Here is a 14,210-nt window from a genome sequence, read left to right as displayed (position 1 = left end):
AGTCAGACCATTTGAGCTCTGAATTTACCAAACTTATGGTGAAATTGAATGCCTCAACAAAGCAAACCCAACAACACCAAAGGTGATTCGATTCAATTCCAATGAGTCTAAATAAAGAACTTGAAGTATAATTAGAAACTTTGGAATATTAATGGAAGGAGCAAATGATATCTAACACAGTAATGCTTATAATCAAATCAAGTGTCTCGATGAGATAAACTCAATGAGCATAATATTACTAGATATTGAACTCTTTGAGATACTTAAATGATGAATGCATATTCTATAATCAAATAGTTCATTATGGGTCGTTTGATGGAGTGTTATAGAATTTTTATTATATTTATTAAAATATTATTTAGAAAATATTATAAATGAACCATGATTCTTCAAATGGGGCCATGACTTGAGTTTGCAGAGAGCTTAAAGATTTAAAAAACCCGACCTGTCAACCCATTTTAGCACACCAAGTGAAGGTAACCAATCTTGACTTTGGAGGATCATATGCACCTGACAGCTGAGCATCAAGCTCAAATCCTTTAATTTTTAGAGGATGAAGAATATAGGTCACTATCACAGTATGATAAGCCTTCCATCATAAAATATACAACAAATCAAGGAAACCCAATATGATGCTACTAGTGCACTACCTTGTGATTGTCATTCTACAATTCCTCCAAAAATACCATGTAATTTTTCCACATCATTATTTGAATGTTGTTGCTCAACTAACATTCTCCACGCCATCATCTCCCTCCATTCTTTTTTGAGCAAGCTACACTAAAATTATAAGAGACCAAGCTTCTTCATTACTTTGTTATCACATATTATCTAATCAAGGGAAATAGAAAATCTTTGTATCTTTACATACTTAGCGGATCATTTCATCTTGACTTGGCATCGTGATTTTTTTTTCTTCTCTAGTTTTCATGTAAAAATTTTCCATTTCTTATTCCTCTCTTTTATCTATATGTGTAAGATTTTCGGGTAATGCTAGGACATATAATTTATCTCTATCATTGAAATGTTTTAACATGCAACAAGTTCATATAGTAGTGTTTACTTAGGCTTTGTTTGAGACAACTTTCTTACTGTTTCTTAAAACAATTTTTTATTACAAAAATTAAAAAAATTTGTACTAAAATACTACTTTAAGGAACAATAGGAAAATCGTCTCAAACAAAACCTTAGTTGCTTTAGAAGTCAAGGTAAATCAACAACACGAAAGAACTTTCTCTAAATTCCTTGCAAGTGTATGACTAGCAAGAAGAACAAGGTTCTCAAATCTAATATAAAGTTTAACATTTGACATTTTAACAAAAGCTTATGTGAAGCATTATTATATATCATAATGCTCCAGTTACAAAAATTATGTGATGGCCTTAAAATGTTACATGTAATACTCATAAGAAATTTATCAATAACCTTATATAAGATTAATAATATTATGTAATTTAAAATCATGCCCTTAAGAGATTCCACCAATTATATCTAAACAAATAATCAACCATATATTAACACATTAAAGTAGAACTTCTTAATTTTATATCTCCCCTCACAAATTCTTAATCATTTTGGATGCCAAAAGAGGAGGCGAATTGAATATTTTAAATGAAAATCTATAATTAGAAAGTGTTCAGCCCAAATTTGATTGAGCTAAAAAAGAAACAACATCAATATGTAATCCAAAATTTAGGCTTCTTTTGAGACAACTATCTTACCACTTTTTAAAACAACTTTCTAGTACACAAATTTTAATTTTTATACTAATAAGTATTTTAAAAAATAGCAAAAAAATCATCCCAAACGAAGCCTTAGTCGTCTTACCAATTGCAATCTTGTAATAGTATACTGAGAATGAAAATTTGTTTGGGACAACTTTCTTACTGTTTTTTCATGTAATTTTTTAGTACAATTTTTTAAAAGTAAACATTTTTGCACTAAAAATTTACTTTAAAAAACAATAAAAAAAAACCGCCGCAAATGAAACCTAAGATGGTCATGTAGTTAGACGTTTTTGCATCCCTTGAAATAGCACAAGTTGAGTTAGATCCATCATTTTGATGCCTACGGAGCACTCTCCCATTTAACATGAGATGAAATTATATGATAAATATGAGACTTCAAAGGCATGGTATTTTTGCCATTGAGGTATGAGATATTTCATATAGGGCTCATTTACTTGTTTCTAAAGAGAACATGATTTGAACAAAGATCCCTGTTTTTTCTACACTTCATATGAAAATAATATTAATAAAATCTTTACATTCCAATATATTTCATAAGATTTCTTCTAAGTTCAAAAGTAATGTAGAAACCTAACAGCATAGAAACTTCAAACAACCAACGAACCTTCTATAAGAAAGATCCCAAGCAGCAATGGCAAAAATGCCTTTCCTTTGAAAGCAGATCCATACAAGACAAAGGGAAAAAAATAAGAACAGAAGAAACATTTGCTAATGCGTTTCAGAAACTAGATATATAATTCAAAAATGTAAGTAGGTAAGCTGAGGCTAAACCAGTTATAGTGAATAAGAATGAAAGGAATAAGCTTTGAAATTGTTTTTTATTTGTCTTTGTACAACTCCAACAAAAGCAGGCAATACATGAAAACACTACAGAAAACCTTTTTAGAGCTTTCAAATGTAAGCCATCACGTCTCCTATATGATTCAACATCCCTGAGAGCAATTAAATATCCATTCCTTCGAAATCACCAAGCCACAATTGATCAGGCCAGACAAATACCTGCAATAATGCTCTTGCATGGGCATAATTTTTTTCTATATAAAGGATTGTTTGATGTAAATACATGAGACCTACCGATGACTATCGAATCCAGAGATTTGGATTCAGTCAATTTCTCCTTCTTCGACATCAGGCATACTACTTGGCTCGTCACATTCTTCTTCCTCGTCGTCATCAGCTTTCATGTACAGACCGAGCTGCTCCAAGGGATTACTTCCGCCAAGCTTAAAATCATCTATGCCCTCAGTGGAGAGATCGGGAATCCCCTCATTAGCGGAGCCAGGTAAGTGTTTCCCAGGAGCAGTTCTAAGCATTTCCAGATCTTTCAAAAATAAGTTTCCTTCATTGATCTCCACCGTCTTCTCCATCTGTTAAACATGCGTAGTAAAGATTGACCGACCCTCTAAAATGAGAGTAATTATTATGTGCGGATGCCGAACTCCGTCCAGAGTCCAATGAAAATGCGCCACGTCACTTGATACTGCTCGGTATTGAGTGATGTGACGCATTTTTGTTGGACTCCGGAGTCCGGTATCCGAACATAAATTTTTTTTTTCTGAAATGGAAGAACTTGGGGGATAAAATAATGCACTGACCTGCAACAGAGCTTGGCGTGCAGCCTCTCTCTCCAGTTCTCGCTTCCGTTTTGCTTCGGCAGCGGCTTCTTCCTCAGCTCGCCTGCGAGCATCCTCGGCAGCCTTGGCTTCTGCTTGCAGCCTTGCTCTCTCTGTACAGAAAATAACAATCTTTGACAAGATGAAAGGAGGAAACTATTCATACTATAAATGAAATGTATGCATACCCTCACGCTGTTGCCTCTCGAGTTCCTCTCTCTCCCTTCTCAATTTTTCAGGATCCTTCTTTTCACCCTGCTCTCAAAATCTTTCTGGTTATACAAAGACAATCTAGGCTTCGTTTGGGACGGTTTTTTTATTGCTTTTTAAAGCAGTTTCCTAGTACAAAAATTAAATTTTTTTTACTAGAAAGCTGCCTTAAGAAGCAGAAAGAAAGCCGTCCCAAACGAAGCCTTAGTGATGAAAATGCAGCGAGTTTCTGTAACCAACCTGGTCAAGGGTCTTCTCGCGAGCTTTAAGGATTGTATCGGCAAAGCGACTCCTCAATAAAGCTGCACGGTAGAGCTTGTCTGGGGAGACCTGCCTCTCAGATGGAGCATTCTCCCCTAAAGTATTTGGAATAGAAGCATACTAAGTATGTCAAATATTAAGACCATGAGAGGCCTCACAATTCTCCCCTCAGTGTTTTAAAGAGCTTACCCTCTTGACTAATAGTAGACTTGGCAAATTCATTTTTAAGACGGGTACCACCCTGTTCACGTTGCACAGCACTTACATGCCCTGGAAGAAATAATAGAACAGGAACACAAACTTGTCATGTTTTAGAGCAATGGCGTTGCAGAGTTTATATGGCAAAGTTAACAATGAGAAGAAAAGCCCATCAAGAATGAATGGCAAAGAATATTAAAAAGGCTGAACAATTATCATGAAGATGATGACTATAATGAAAATACTTTAAAAGTAGTTGTAAAAAAGCTAAGATGTTTAAGAGGTAGCAATGCTAAGCACGCTAATGATTAGCAGACAAAAAAAAAATATAATGCCACCTTTTCCTGGGCTTGGAGCTATCTGAGGGCCCTTTCCCTAATCAAAGAAGAAAAAGAAATATGCGAAATTAGTAAAATGCGGAATACGTAGTCAACATCAGAATGAGAAGATTAGAGCAGATAATGAATTCAAAAAGTGGAAATATCAAGAAAAATATTGTAAATTGAACAAGATACCTTGGTCGAATTTGGAGAGCTAGAAGCATTAATATTTGATCGACTTCGAGAAGTACTACCTGAGTCCGAGTCTGCATAATATCAAAAAAAAAAAAAATAAGAGACATAAAAAAGTTAGAAAGTATAACGTAGGTGTTGAAAAAAAAACAACAAAACATAGTAGCATATCTCAAAATAATAAAAAGAACAAGATCTCCATAAAATCAATAAAATAAAACGGTAGGGGCAATTAGGTAAGTATACTCTCATCGCATGCCCATCCTCTCCTAAAGTTATTGTAATGATAAAATTCCAGGTTGCTAAAGTTAGATCCTTGAGCTGATAGTGAGACAATATTGCCCCCATGAATAAAAGTGAACTTAATAGGGTATCCTATCTTCTAAGGCATGCACATTCTAAACTTTAGATGTAGAGAACCTGTCTACCTCCTATTATTATGGAGAATTTCTAATGAGTTAATTTCAGATGTTGTAGATGTTGTAGTTTGTGATGAAGAGATGGTTGTGACAAATCCTCAAGAAAATAAGACTACCTTCGGTAGTCATGTTAAGGTGTAACCCACAAATTAAAATTATAAAGAGGAACGAGAGAGATCCACCGTGATTTTTTTGACATATCTTAAATAGTTATAGTTAGATTATTACTTTATGAATTAAATATATAATCGAAAGGATATAATTGAATCCACTATAACTGATTACAACTTGACTGGGATGCAATATATGCTACATGTTTCCCAAATCTAGCATAAAAATAGTCATTCTTTTAAGTTGTTACAGCCCTTTCAAAGTTTTGACTATGACTTTACCTGGGGAGTAGGAGTTTAATAAGGGGTTGTATATGGAGTTAGAATTCATTAAAAATTTCTTATGAAATTTCACATATATGATTGAAGACTTAAAAAAATAGTGGCAAATGAGGTTGTCATAGATAAGTAGAAAAATCATGTGAAGTAGGAGCTTCCCAATTGCAACAATGAACCTAATCTGGACTTACTTCCCTTGAAACTGACATAATAACAAATGACTGAGGGAAGGAGTTGCCCAACATCAATCATGTCTATGATGTTGACATAAAAATTCTTTTGAGGCTGTAGCTAGGGTTACCCCTAGTCTAAACTTTCTTCCAACGAAATTGATACATCAATGAATGGCAAAAGCATGGCTAATTTATAAGTTTCTAAAGAGGTCATTTTGGTTATGATGATCATAGATAAGTAGTGGCAAATGAGGTTGTCATAGATAAGTAGAAAAATCATGTGAAGTAGGAGCTTCCCAATTGCAACAATGAACCTAATCTGGACTTACTTCCCTGGAAACTGACATAATAACAAATGACTGAGGGAAGGAGTTGCCCAACATCAATCATGTCTATGATGTTGACATAAAAATTCTTTTGAGGCTGTAGCTAGGGTTACCCCTAGTCTAAACTTTCTTCCAACGAAATTGATACATCAATGAATAGCAAAAGCATGGCTAATTTATAAGTTTCTAAATGATCATAGATAAGTAGTGGCAAATGAGGTTGTCATAGATAAGTAGAAAAATCATGTGAAGTAGGAGCTTCCCAATTGCAACAATGAACCTAATCTGGACTTACTTCCCTTGAAACTGACATAATAACAAATGACTGAGGGAAGGAGTTGCCCAACATCAATCATGTCTATGATGTTGACATAAAAATTCTTTTGAGGCTGTAGCTAGGGTTACCCCTAGTCTAAACTTTCTTCCAACGAAATTGATACATCAATGAATGGCAAAAGCATGGCTAATTTATAAGTTTCTAAAGAGGTCATTTTGGTTATGATGATCATAGATAAGTAGTGGCAAATGAGGTTGTCATAGATAAGTAGAAAAATCATGTGAAGTAGGAGCTTCCCAATTGCAACAATGAACCTAATCTGGACTTACTTCCCTTGAAACTGACATAATAACAAATGACTGAGGGAAGGAGTTGCCCAACATCAATCATGTCTATGATGTTGACATAAAAATTCTTTTGAGGCTGTAGCTAGGGTTACCCCTAGTCTAAACTTTCTTCCAACGAAATATATATATATATATATATATATAGGTTGAAAAGAAACCCTACTACTTCAACTTAGGGCCCCACCAGACATCACACATCAACAACTACTATTGTAAAAAATAACTTTTCACCTCAAACTTTTGAAAAGAAGCAAAAGAAAGCAATAGTAAAATGAAACTGTAGTTGCAGTTTGAAAAGCAATGCAATAAGAAAACAGTCTCAAACATACCCTTAGTTGCAGGTATCTAAGTTTTCAATCTCTTAATAGAAATGTATAAGTTTATCTATAAGGATACTTCTAAAAAGAATATAAAGGTTTCTAATAAATTGATTAAAAATATACCTCTACGTAACCAAATGTTATGCTCTAAAGTTGAAGCTTGTTTATAATTTGTAATCTTAGAACTATTACGTATTCAAAATATTAAATATTGTCTTCCTAGAACATTGCTACTCGTTAATGATGTAATGATAAAAATTTGATGTAATGCCATTTAATTGTCTATAAAATGCTTTTTCAAGTAAGTCAATTAATAACAAGCATGATGAGATGGAAGTTACAAGCTTCGGGAGGACTTGCTACCTAAAAACATGCTCAAGAAGGTTACTTCAACACCTTCAAGCAAGGTTACTTAGTTTAATGTAAACAATATTCATTGTAAATTAATTGAGCCAAATTCTACTAAGAACTTAAAAGATGATGAACACACATAAGGATTTCATTTTAGCCATATTTATTATAAATTCAATTTTAATTATTAAAAAAAAAATCACATTTCACTATGAATTTTGACTATTAATTTGACTTCATTTACTATTTATTTGATTCATTATCATAATATATTTATGTGAATTGATTCATTAATCATATAGTAGTGATAATTTGCTTAAGCTCATATTTACAAGATATCTAATGCCTTAAGCAAATTTATGTGATCCTTTTTCTACTAAATCCATTAAATTTGCTAAATATAACTTTATATGTCAATCAATGATTAATTCTAATTTTTACAACATGTATTTATCATATTTCTGCAAATGACTTCAGAACCGTATTGTACTTAATTATTATTCCATTGAATTTATAACATTGTCCAAATACATTCTGGGATGCAATATCATATAATTAGCACATAAATTCATTAAATTGCTAAATACATACAACTTTCACCTTTCAGCGAAAATGACACGAACAGCAAGATTAGAGAGCCACTGGAGATTCTTTTGCCATTTTTTCCCAGTTTTGGTAGGAAATTAAAGGCATTATTTAGAGGATTCCTAGTGCTATATATACCAGCAATATTGAGATGAAAAACAACATGGAATAAGGCTTAGAGAGTTTAAAGTCTACAACACTTAGAAGAAGGAAGAACCAAGGGTTCATCATCTAAAAAAAATCTTGAATTCTTTTCTAAATATTTCTAGTGGTGATTCATTTATTGATTCGCATATTCTTATGGTGATTCATGTGTTGAGTGCTTCACATGTAGCTGTTAGTAGATATACTTATTTGTGCTTATTAGTTATTATTAGTTATTCTACTCATCCTTATCCTTGTATATCTATGTGATTATCATCTTCACTGTGTAAACACTTAGTGTGACTTGATTTTTGATGAATTAAGAGATCATACGCGTCTGTGGTTAAAAGGATTAATTTCAGTGTCCTTAATATTAAACACTCAAAATTAATATTATTTCACGCACATACATCATTAAACACTTAGTTGCATTTGTAAGATTGATTTACTTGTTTACAAGCTTGCACCACATGGTGCAAAATAATTTTTACAATGCTTGAAAACTGCAATATTAGCATTACTCTCTTGTGCACCACCACGCACCAACATTTTATGATTCTTCATTTAATTTGACTGATCATATTTTGCATTCTTAATAGGATTGGGTTGAAAAGAATTTTGCAAGAAATTCAAAATTGCCATCATGCACCTAATTCTTCCCCTTTGGAGTGCCAAATTCAGTATCAGTTCCTAGTTCTCACTTAGAACTTGTTTCAGTTTGCATAGAGGTTCAGTTAGACTAAGAATAATTTAAAGTTATCACAAACGTTCTCTCATATAACGAAGACTTCAATAAAAATTTTCAGGAAACAAAAAGTTAAACAATATAGAACTTTTACAAGGTTAAGATTGGCCTTCACGTACATATTTCACAATGATTTAATAAACATCACCAGCCAAAATGTACAACCAACCAGGCCGCATCACAACTCAATGCAGCAAAAAGATGATAATCTCTACTACCGAGGAAAAAGATGGTTTAGCAAACCAATCAGCATATGCATACATGCCCGCCTACCTATGAAATAAAATCCATTTAACGAACTGGAGACATGACACGCCATTTGGGCAGAACAAATAAAGAGCCAAGTTACAAAGGGAAAACATCAGATCATTCGCAAACATAAATCTGGCTGGACACTTAATAGAATAGCTCGCCACTTAATTCCTAAGAACATTTTTCAACACCACCAAGCATAGTTCTCGAATTCATCAACCCATCATCACAAATCAGACGAGGGTTAATCCAATCATCTAAATTAAAACTTAATCTCAGGAGCTTGAAGCAAGCCCTATAAGAAGACTAAACATGAAACAAAATCACTTAAACAAGCCAAATGTTAGGGGAAATGCAACAGTTAGCAATTACTAAATAATCAAAATCATCGATAATATCTATTTTTACTTAACATAAGAGCAATGCGATAAAACAAAGATTTTAGACTACTCACACGTAAAATCTATATTTCTATTATAAAAGTGACTTCTCCTCATATGAAATCCTAGTCTTCCATTTCTATTAAAAAAAATCTCAACCATTTATCTCATCTCTAGTCTTCTATTTCTAAAAAACTATTCATATTCCTTTTCCCCCATTCGGCTTCTTCTATTTAATAACCTCTCCGCCTCACATTTAGTCTATAATATTCATTTTCTCTATCTTTAAAACCCCTTCAAATTCCCAGTTCGGCTTCTTCTTCCATTTAATAACATCTCCACCTCATTTAACACCTGCTATAACATTTCTCTATTTTTAAAACCCTTCAAATTCCTTCACCTCCAACTGCTGCCTACATACATCTTTAATCTCTAGATATTGTTGGTTTCTAATGTCAAAAATACATTCGCTCCTATCCACAAAAGTCCATTTTACATCGGGCATCTCTTCAACTTCATTTTTTTATGCTCCACTTCCCGCCTATCATCTCTATATTTAGATGATCCTCACCTTCGCATACCTCTCCATCTTTTATCTATCCAGATTCATTATTTCTATTATCCTTCTTTTTATCATATATTTAATCTAAATTTGTTTTGTTACTGGTTTTAACCAAGGGTTTTGTCAGACAACGAGCATCATTTCGAGCCAAAGGTAAGTGTGGTGATTCTAAGACATCCTCACCAAGAAAGAGAGATTTGCAATAATGAATATGTAATTCAGAAAAAAATGCCACGGGAGGTTTGCAATTTTAGATTAAACCGATGTTCCTGATGGACAAAGAAATTTTCTTTTGTTTGTTGGAACATTTTGCTGATTTCCTTTTGAAATATTGTGCAATTTATTATAATCTTGCCAGCATGTTCACTTTTTATCTTCGTTTCTAATTCCGTTTTGTTCAGAATAGGAAGCTGATGTTGGATTTTTATTTTTCTTAATAGTTGTTTCTTTCCAAATAATTGTTCACAATTATGTGCACATGGGTTTGGAAATATTGTACCATGTTTTGTGAAGTAGTCTTGTGCCTAACTTCTAAATTATTTTGCCCACTCAGTATTTTGAATGTAAGGGTTTGGTATTGATGTTGTAGCAGAAACATCATTCAAACATATACAGTAATATATATATATATATATATATAAGTAAAAAAATAATAAAATATATATGCCTATAAATTCTAATTCAAATTTTATTTAAAAAATAATAATATTATTTTAGTATAATACTACTATGGTACATGTTAATTTTTTATTTTCATAATAATATTTCTTAATTTTTTTCATTTAACAGCATGCACTTCGTTCACATGCAATTGAATTAGTCTAAGCAAATGGATGGAATAAATGATAAATGGAATTTGGCCATAAATCAAGACAATAATGCTCATATCAGAAAAAACTTGAACGAAATATGGTTGCTATTATTCATGATCATACAGATGACTGCAAAACCTGGAGTTCTAACGCATTGCAATAAAGTATATTGATAGAGTTTCAGACCAAAAAAACATGTAGCAGCAGTTTCAATCTATGCCTCTAAAATTAGGCTACAAATCAATCTATGAGCTTTACCCAACCATATTATTCTCAGATTTTCAATATGTTCAATATAACAAGTTTTTGTTTAATACTCCCCTAAACAAAATAAAGAGATAATTAATCCTGCACTTAAAGAGACAAGCAAAATATTCACCAAAAACAAGAGGAAAAAAATCCCTAGTTTATGTTCACACGAGATCAACATAACCACTGTTTACATTATAGAGTAATTTATTTAATGTTCTCAGCAGAATAAGGTAGGATTTTTCACCGATTTATGAACAAATGAAATTAACTTCAATCATTTTTGACACAGATAGCCACACACAGGAAGGAATAGAAATATAAATATACTCATTCAAGCACAAATAGATGCACTCATGCACACCCATGAGAGGAAAGAGTGCAGACAAACAAATTCAGGCATACTTCTTTACTTCTATAATTAAATGGTAGATCTTTAATTAAACGGTGAATGGCTTTTCTCAGAAATCAACATCAGCATTGCTGCCAATGAATAGTATTGGTAAACAATCTATATAACAAAGAAGTTTTGCACTCATCACTCAACTTCCTTCAGCCAATATCACGAAACATAAAAATTTAATATAAATACGGTAAAAGTATAAATGTAGTGTAAAAGATAATAATTAGAATAAAGATGAAACTTGCATGTTTAACTACAATGTCTTACTGTTAGAAAAAAGGCACTAGAGCAATACCACTTAAAAAAAATGAGAGAACTTATCAGCAAAAGAAAGTAGATATAAATAAAGCACAAACCACTGGAAGATGATCCAGATTCGCTGCTGGAACTACTTGAACTACTACCCCTGTTACTTCTTGGGGCTGCATTATTAACTCCGTCAACAGGAAAGTAGCTTGTCGTGGGAGGATCATTACCACCAATATCAACGTCCTCATCCTCATCTACGGGTTCATTTCCTGAAAACATATCGGTAAGAACAAAGGATCTCAAGATTCCATTGCTGCAGTAAAAGACATAGCCTTGATTTTCAAGAAAAGGGCAAACCTTTGCAAGGATGCATTGAGGAATTGCTGAGTCCAGATTCATTCAGAATCTGCAAGGAAATATAAAAACTCTGGTAACAAATGCAAAATGAATGTGAACATGCAAATAATGCAACCCTACAAAAATACTACCTCCACTTCACAAGGCTCGGTTTTTGCTTGATTTTCTGAATGATTTTGTTTTGAGTAGTCATCCAATAGTTTCTTCAATTCAAATAAGGTGTCAGAGCTAAGAGAATCAAAATCAATTTCTATTTCATCCTCTGCACTCTCATTTGCATTGTCAGTATGCCGCTTCAGGAAATCAACGATGTGTTGTGGTAGCTCAGGAATCAAAGATAAACGCCTACTTAGACTCAGTTTCTCTTCATCTGTCATTTGTACCTTACTATCTAGCACAACAGTGTTATGGCCCTCCTGATGAATTTTCCTCTTCTTAGATTGTTGCACTGGCTTGGTAGTTACTGTTTCTCTTTTTATAGCACCATCAGCAGCAACCAGCTTCTTCTCAATAGGCTTCCATCTCATTTCAAAGAACTTGCTCATGGCATCAGCCATGAAATGCACATCATTACCAGGTGGATTGTACGTAGTTGCATTGGAGAATGTAAGCCTCACATCAGATGCAAACTCCATAGGAGCGGTGTAGAAACCTGACGCTAAATTGGATTGAATAGTCCCAAGATCCATGGGTCGTTTGATAACAGTGAAATAATCTGGAATATTCAACTTCACCACATCAACAGGTTTATTAAAAACCCAAGCATACTGATGTCCCAACAGGCGTTTGAGAAGTGCTTCACATTGCTTCATCAATACAGTAACGGATGTTGGTACTACGTTCGAGAAGTGCTTCACTTGCTTAGTAGTAGACTCAAACCTACCAGTTGCACTACGTTTCAACTGGGAAGCATTCTGAATCGCAAGATCATGCTTCTTCACAAGTGGGTCACAGGATGAAGAAACTGAAGCTCCATTTGACATTAATGCGGTGCTTGAAAGTATTTTCTTCTGAAATTTTTGAACCTGCTCAAGCTCCCTCCTAAGCCTTATTTCCAAATCCTTTCGTTCAGTGCTTGACATATTTGACAGTGCGATAACTTGCATGGGAACGAAGAAACCATCGCACCTGTCTGCATTCAAGCTTATACACCTTCTCTTTGGCGTGCAAGGGTCTTCGGATCCAACTTGCCCAAGGCCAGTAAATCCTTCAGATTCACCAACAGCCTCTACTGCATGCCTGTAGTCCGGGACAAACCCTGAAGTGTACCCTCTAGGAAACTTATGCGCTTTTTCCATCAATGTTAGTGAAAGATCTCCAGAATCCTTCTTCGACACCTTACTCCGGGACCAAGAGCACTCTTTGGCAACAGTCTGAGTCATTAAGATATTATACAAATCCCTATTCACAATTCAGCCACTCCAGGATTACTGCAACAATAAACCTCCTCCAATGCTAACAACAAGTCTTCAACCCGCAAAAGCTAAACAATACTGTAAATTTCTTAAAAATAATTCCTGTAATATTCCCACGCTGAAAAAATAAATGCCTTCAGCCTTCAAAAAATAGGTAGAGATGCGCCCTGCAGCACATGCATCAAGACACAAAATTAACCAGCTTTCTAATCGGGATCTGAGTAACTCGCAAGAATCTAGATGCCAATCTCAAAATCCCTTACAGATAATCACGAAAATCCTAAACTTCTAACCAGCTCCCCCATCAACCACGCATCCAACATTAGCATTCAATGTAAACCACTAACCGACAGAAGGAACCATAAGAATAGTGTAAGCAACAAACAAACCCTACCCGAACCTTTCTTCCTAGCAAGAACCGTTTTCTTCAACTATCAACCAATACGAAGGAATCAACACTGCGGACGAAAACAAATCCGATTTCCACTTGCGCCTCGCCGCAGAAATTAAAACCCTAAACCGGAGAGGAACGAAAGGCTGGAGCCATATTTCGGAGGGGGCGAAATAAACCGAGAAATAGCGCCTTATAAATGCCCCCGAAATCAGAAACAGAACCTGAATCCCAAGATCACGGGCTGCCTTGCGCTGCTTCTCCCACAAAAAACCCTAGCGTCGAAGGAACTTCCTACCGCGAATTTCTCGTTAGTTACCTCGACTTTCGCTCTCTCCACGGCCGCGATCGCACGACTAACTCTTGCCACAGATTTGGCGTCGTAGACGGCTCGAGCCGAGGAGTCGACGACTTCTAAGGGGTCTCGGTTTATTTATAGAAAGAGATCTACATCATGCATTGATCGATCTTAGCCGTTGAAATTATTGGACGGCCGATGATTTCCGAGCTTCAGCGCGTGCT

At 34.4% G+C, this 14,210-nt stretch overlaps 1 protein-coding gene across 2 annotated transcripts; it reads right to left on the bottom strand.

Annotated features, from left to right (window-relative positions):
* Positions 1-2,464: 2,464 nt before the first annotated feature.
* On the bottom strand, positions 2,465-14,091 carry LOC110109787 (transcription factor GTE9-like). Of its 2 annotated transcripts, XM_028698601.1 has the most exons (12): positions 13,692-14,091; positions 12,014-13,464; positions 11,883-11,931; positions 11,633-11,794; positions 4,546-4,616; positions 4,369-4,405; positions 4,022-4,102; positions 3,812-3,927; positions 3,550-3,616; positions 3,344-3,474; positions 2,823-3,115; positions 2,465-2,747 (listed from the first exon to the last, which is right to left on the bottom strand). In XM_028698601.1, exons 2-11 carry the CDS (start codon positions 13,262-13,264, stop codon positions 2,852-2,854), a joined length of 2,229 nt encoding a protein of 742 aa, XP_028554434.1. In that variant the 5' UTR covers positions 13,265-13,464; positions 13,692-14,091; the 3' UTR covers positions 2,465-2,747; positions 2,823-2,851. The 2 variants fall into 2 exon arrangements, with proteins under 2 accessions (XP_028554434.1, XP_020696646.1); XM_020840987.2 differs by having other exon boundaries at positions 12,014-14,091.
* Between the last annotated feature and the right edge of the window lie 119 nt (positions 14,092-14,210).

This window comes from Dendrobium catenatum, unplaced genomic scaffold, assembly GCF_001605985.2.
Source record: "Dendrobium catenatum unplaced genomic scaffold, ASM160598v2 fragScaff_scaffold_1116, whole genome shotgun sequence".
Lineage (NCBI taxonomy): Eukaryota > Viridiplantae > Streptophyta > Magnoliopsida > Asparagales > Orchidaceae > Dendrobium > Dendrobium catenatum.
The sequence above is the reverse complement of the archived record's forward strand: the minus strand, read 5'-3'. Positions and strand labels throughout refer to the sequence as shown.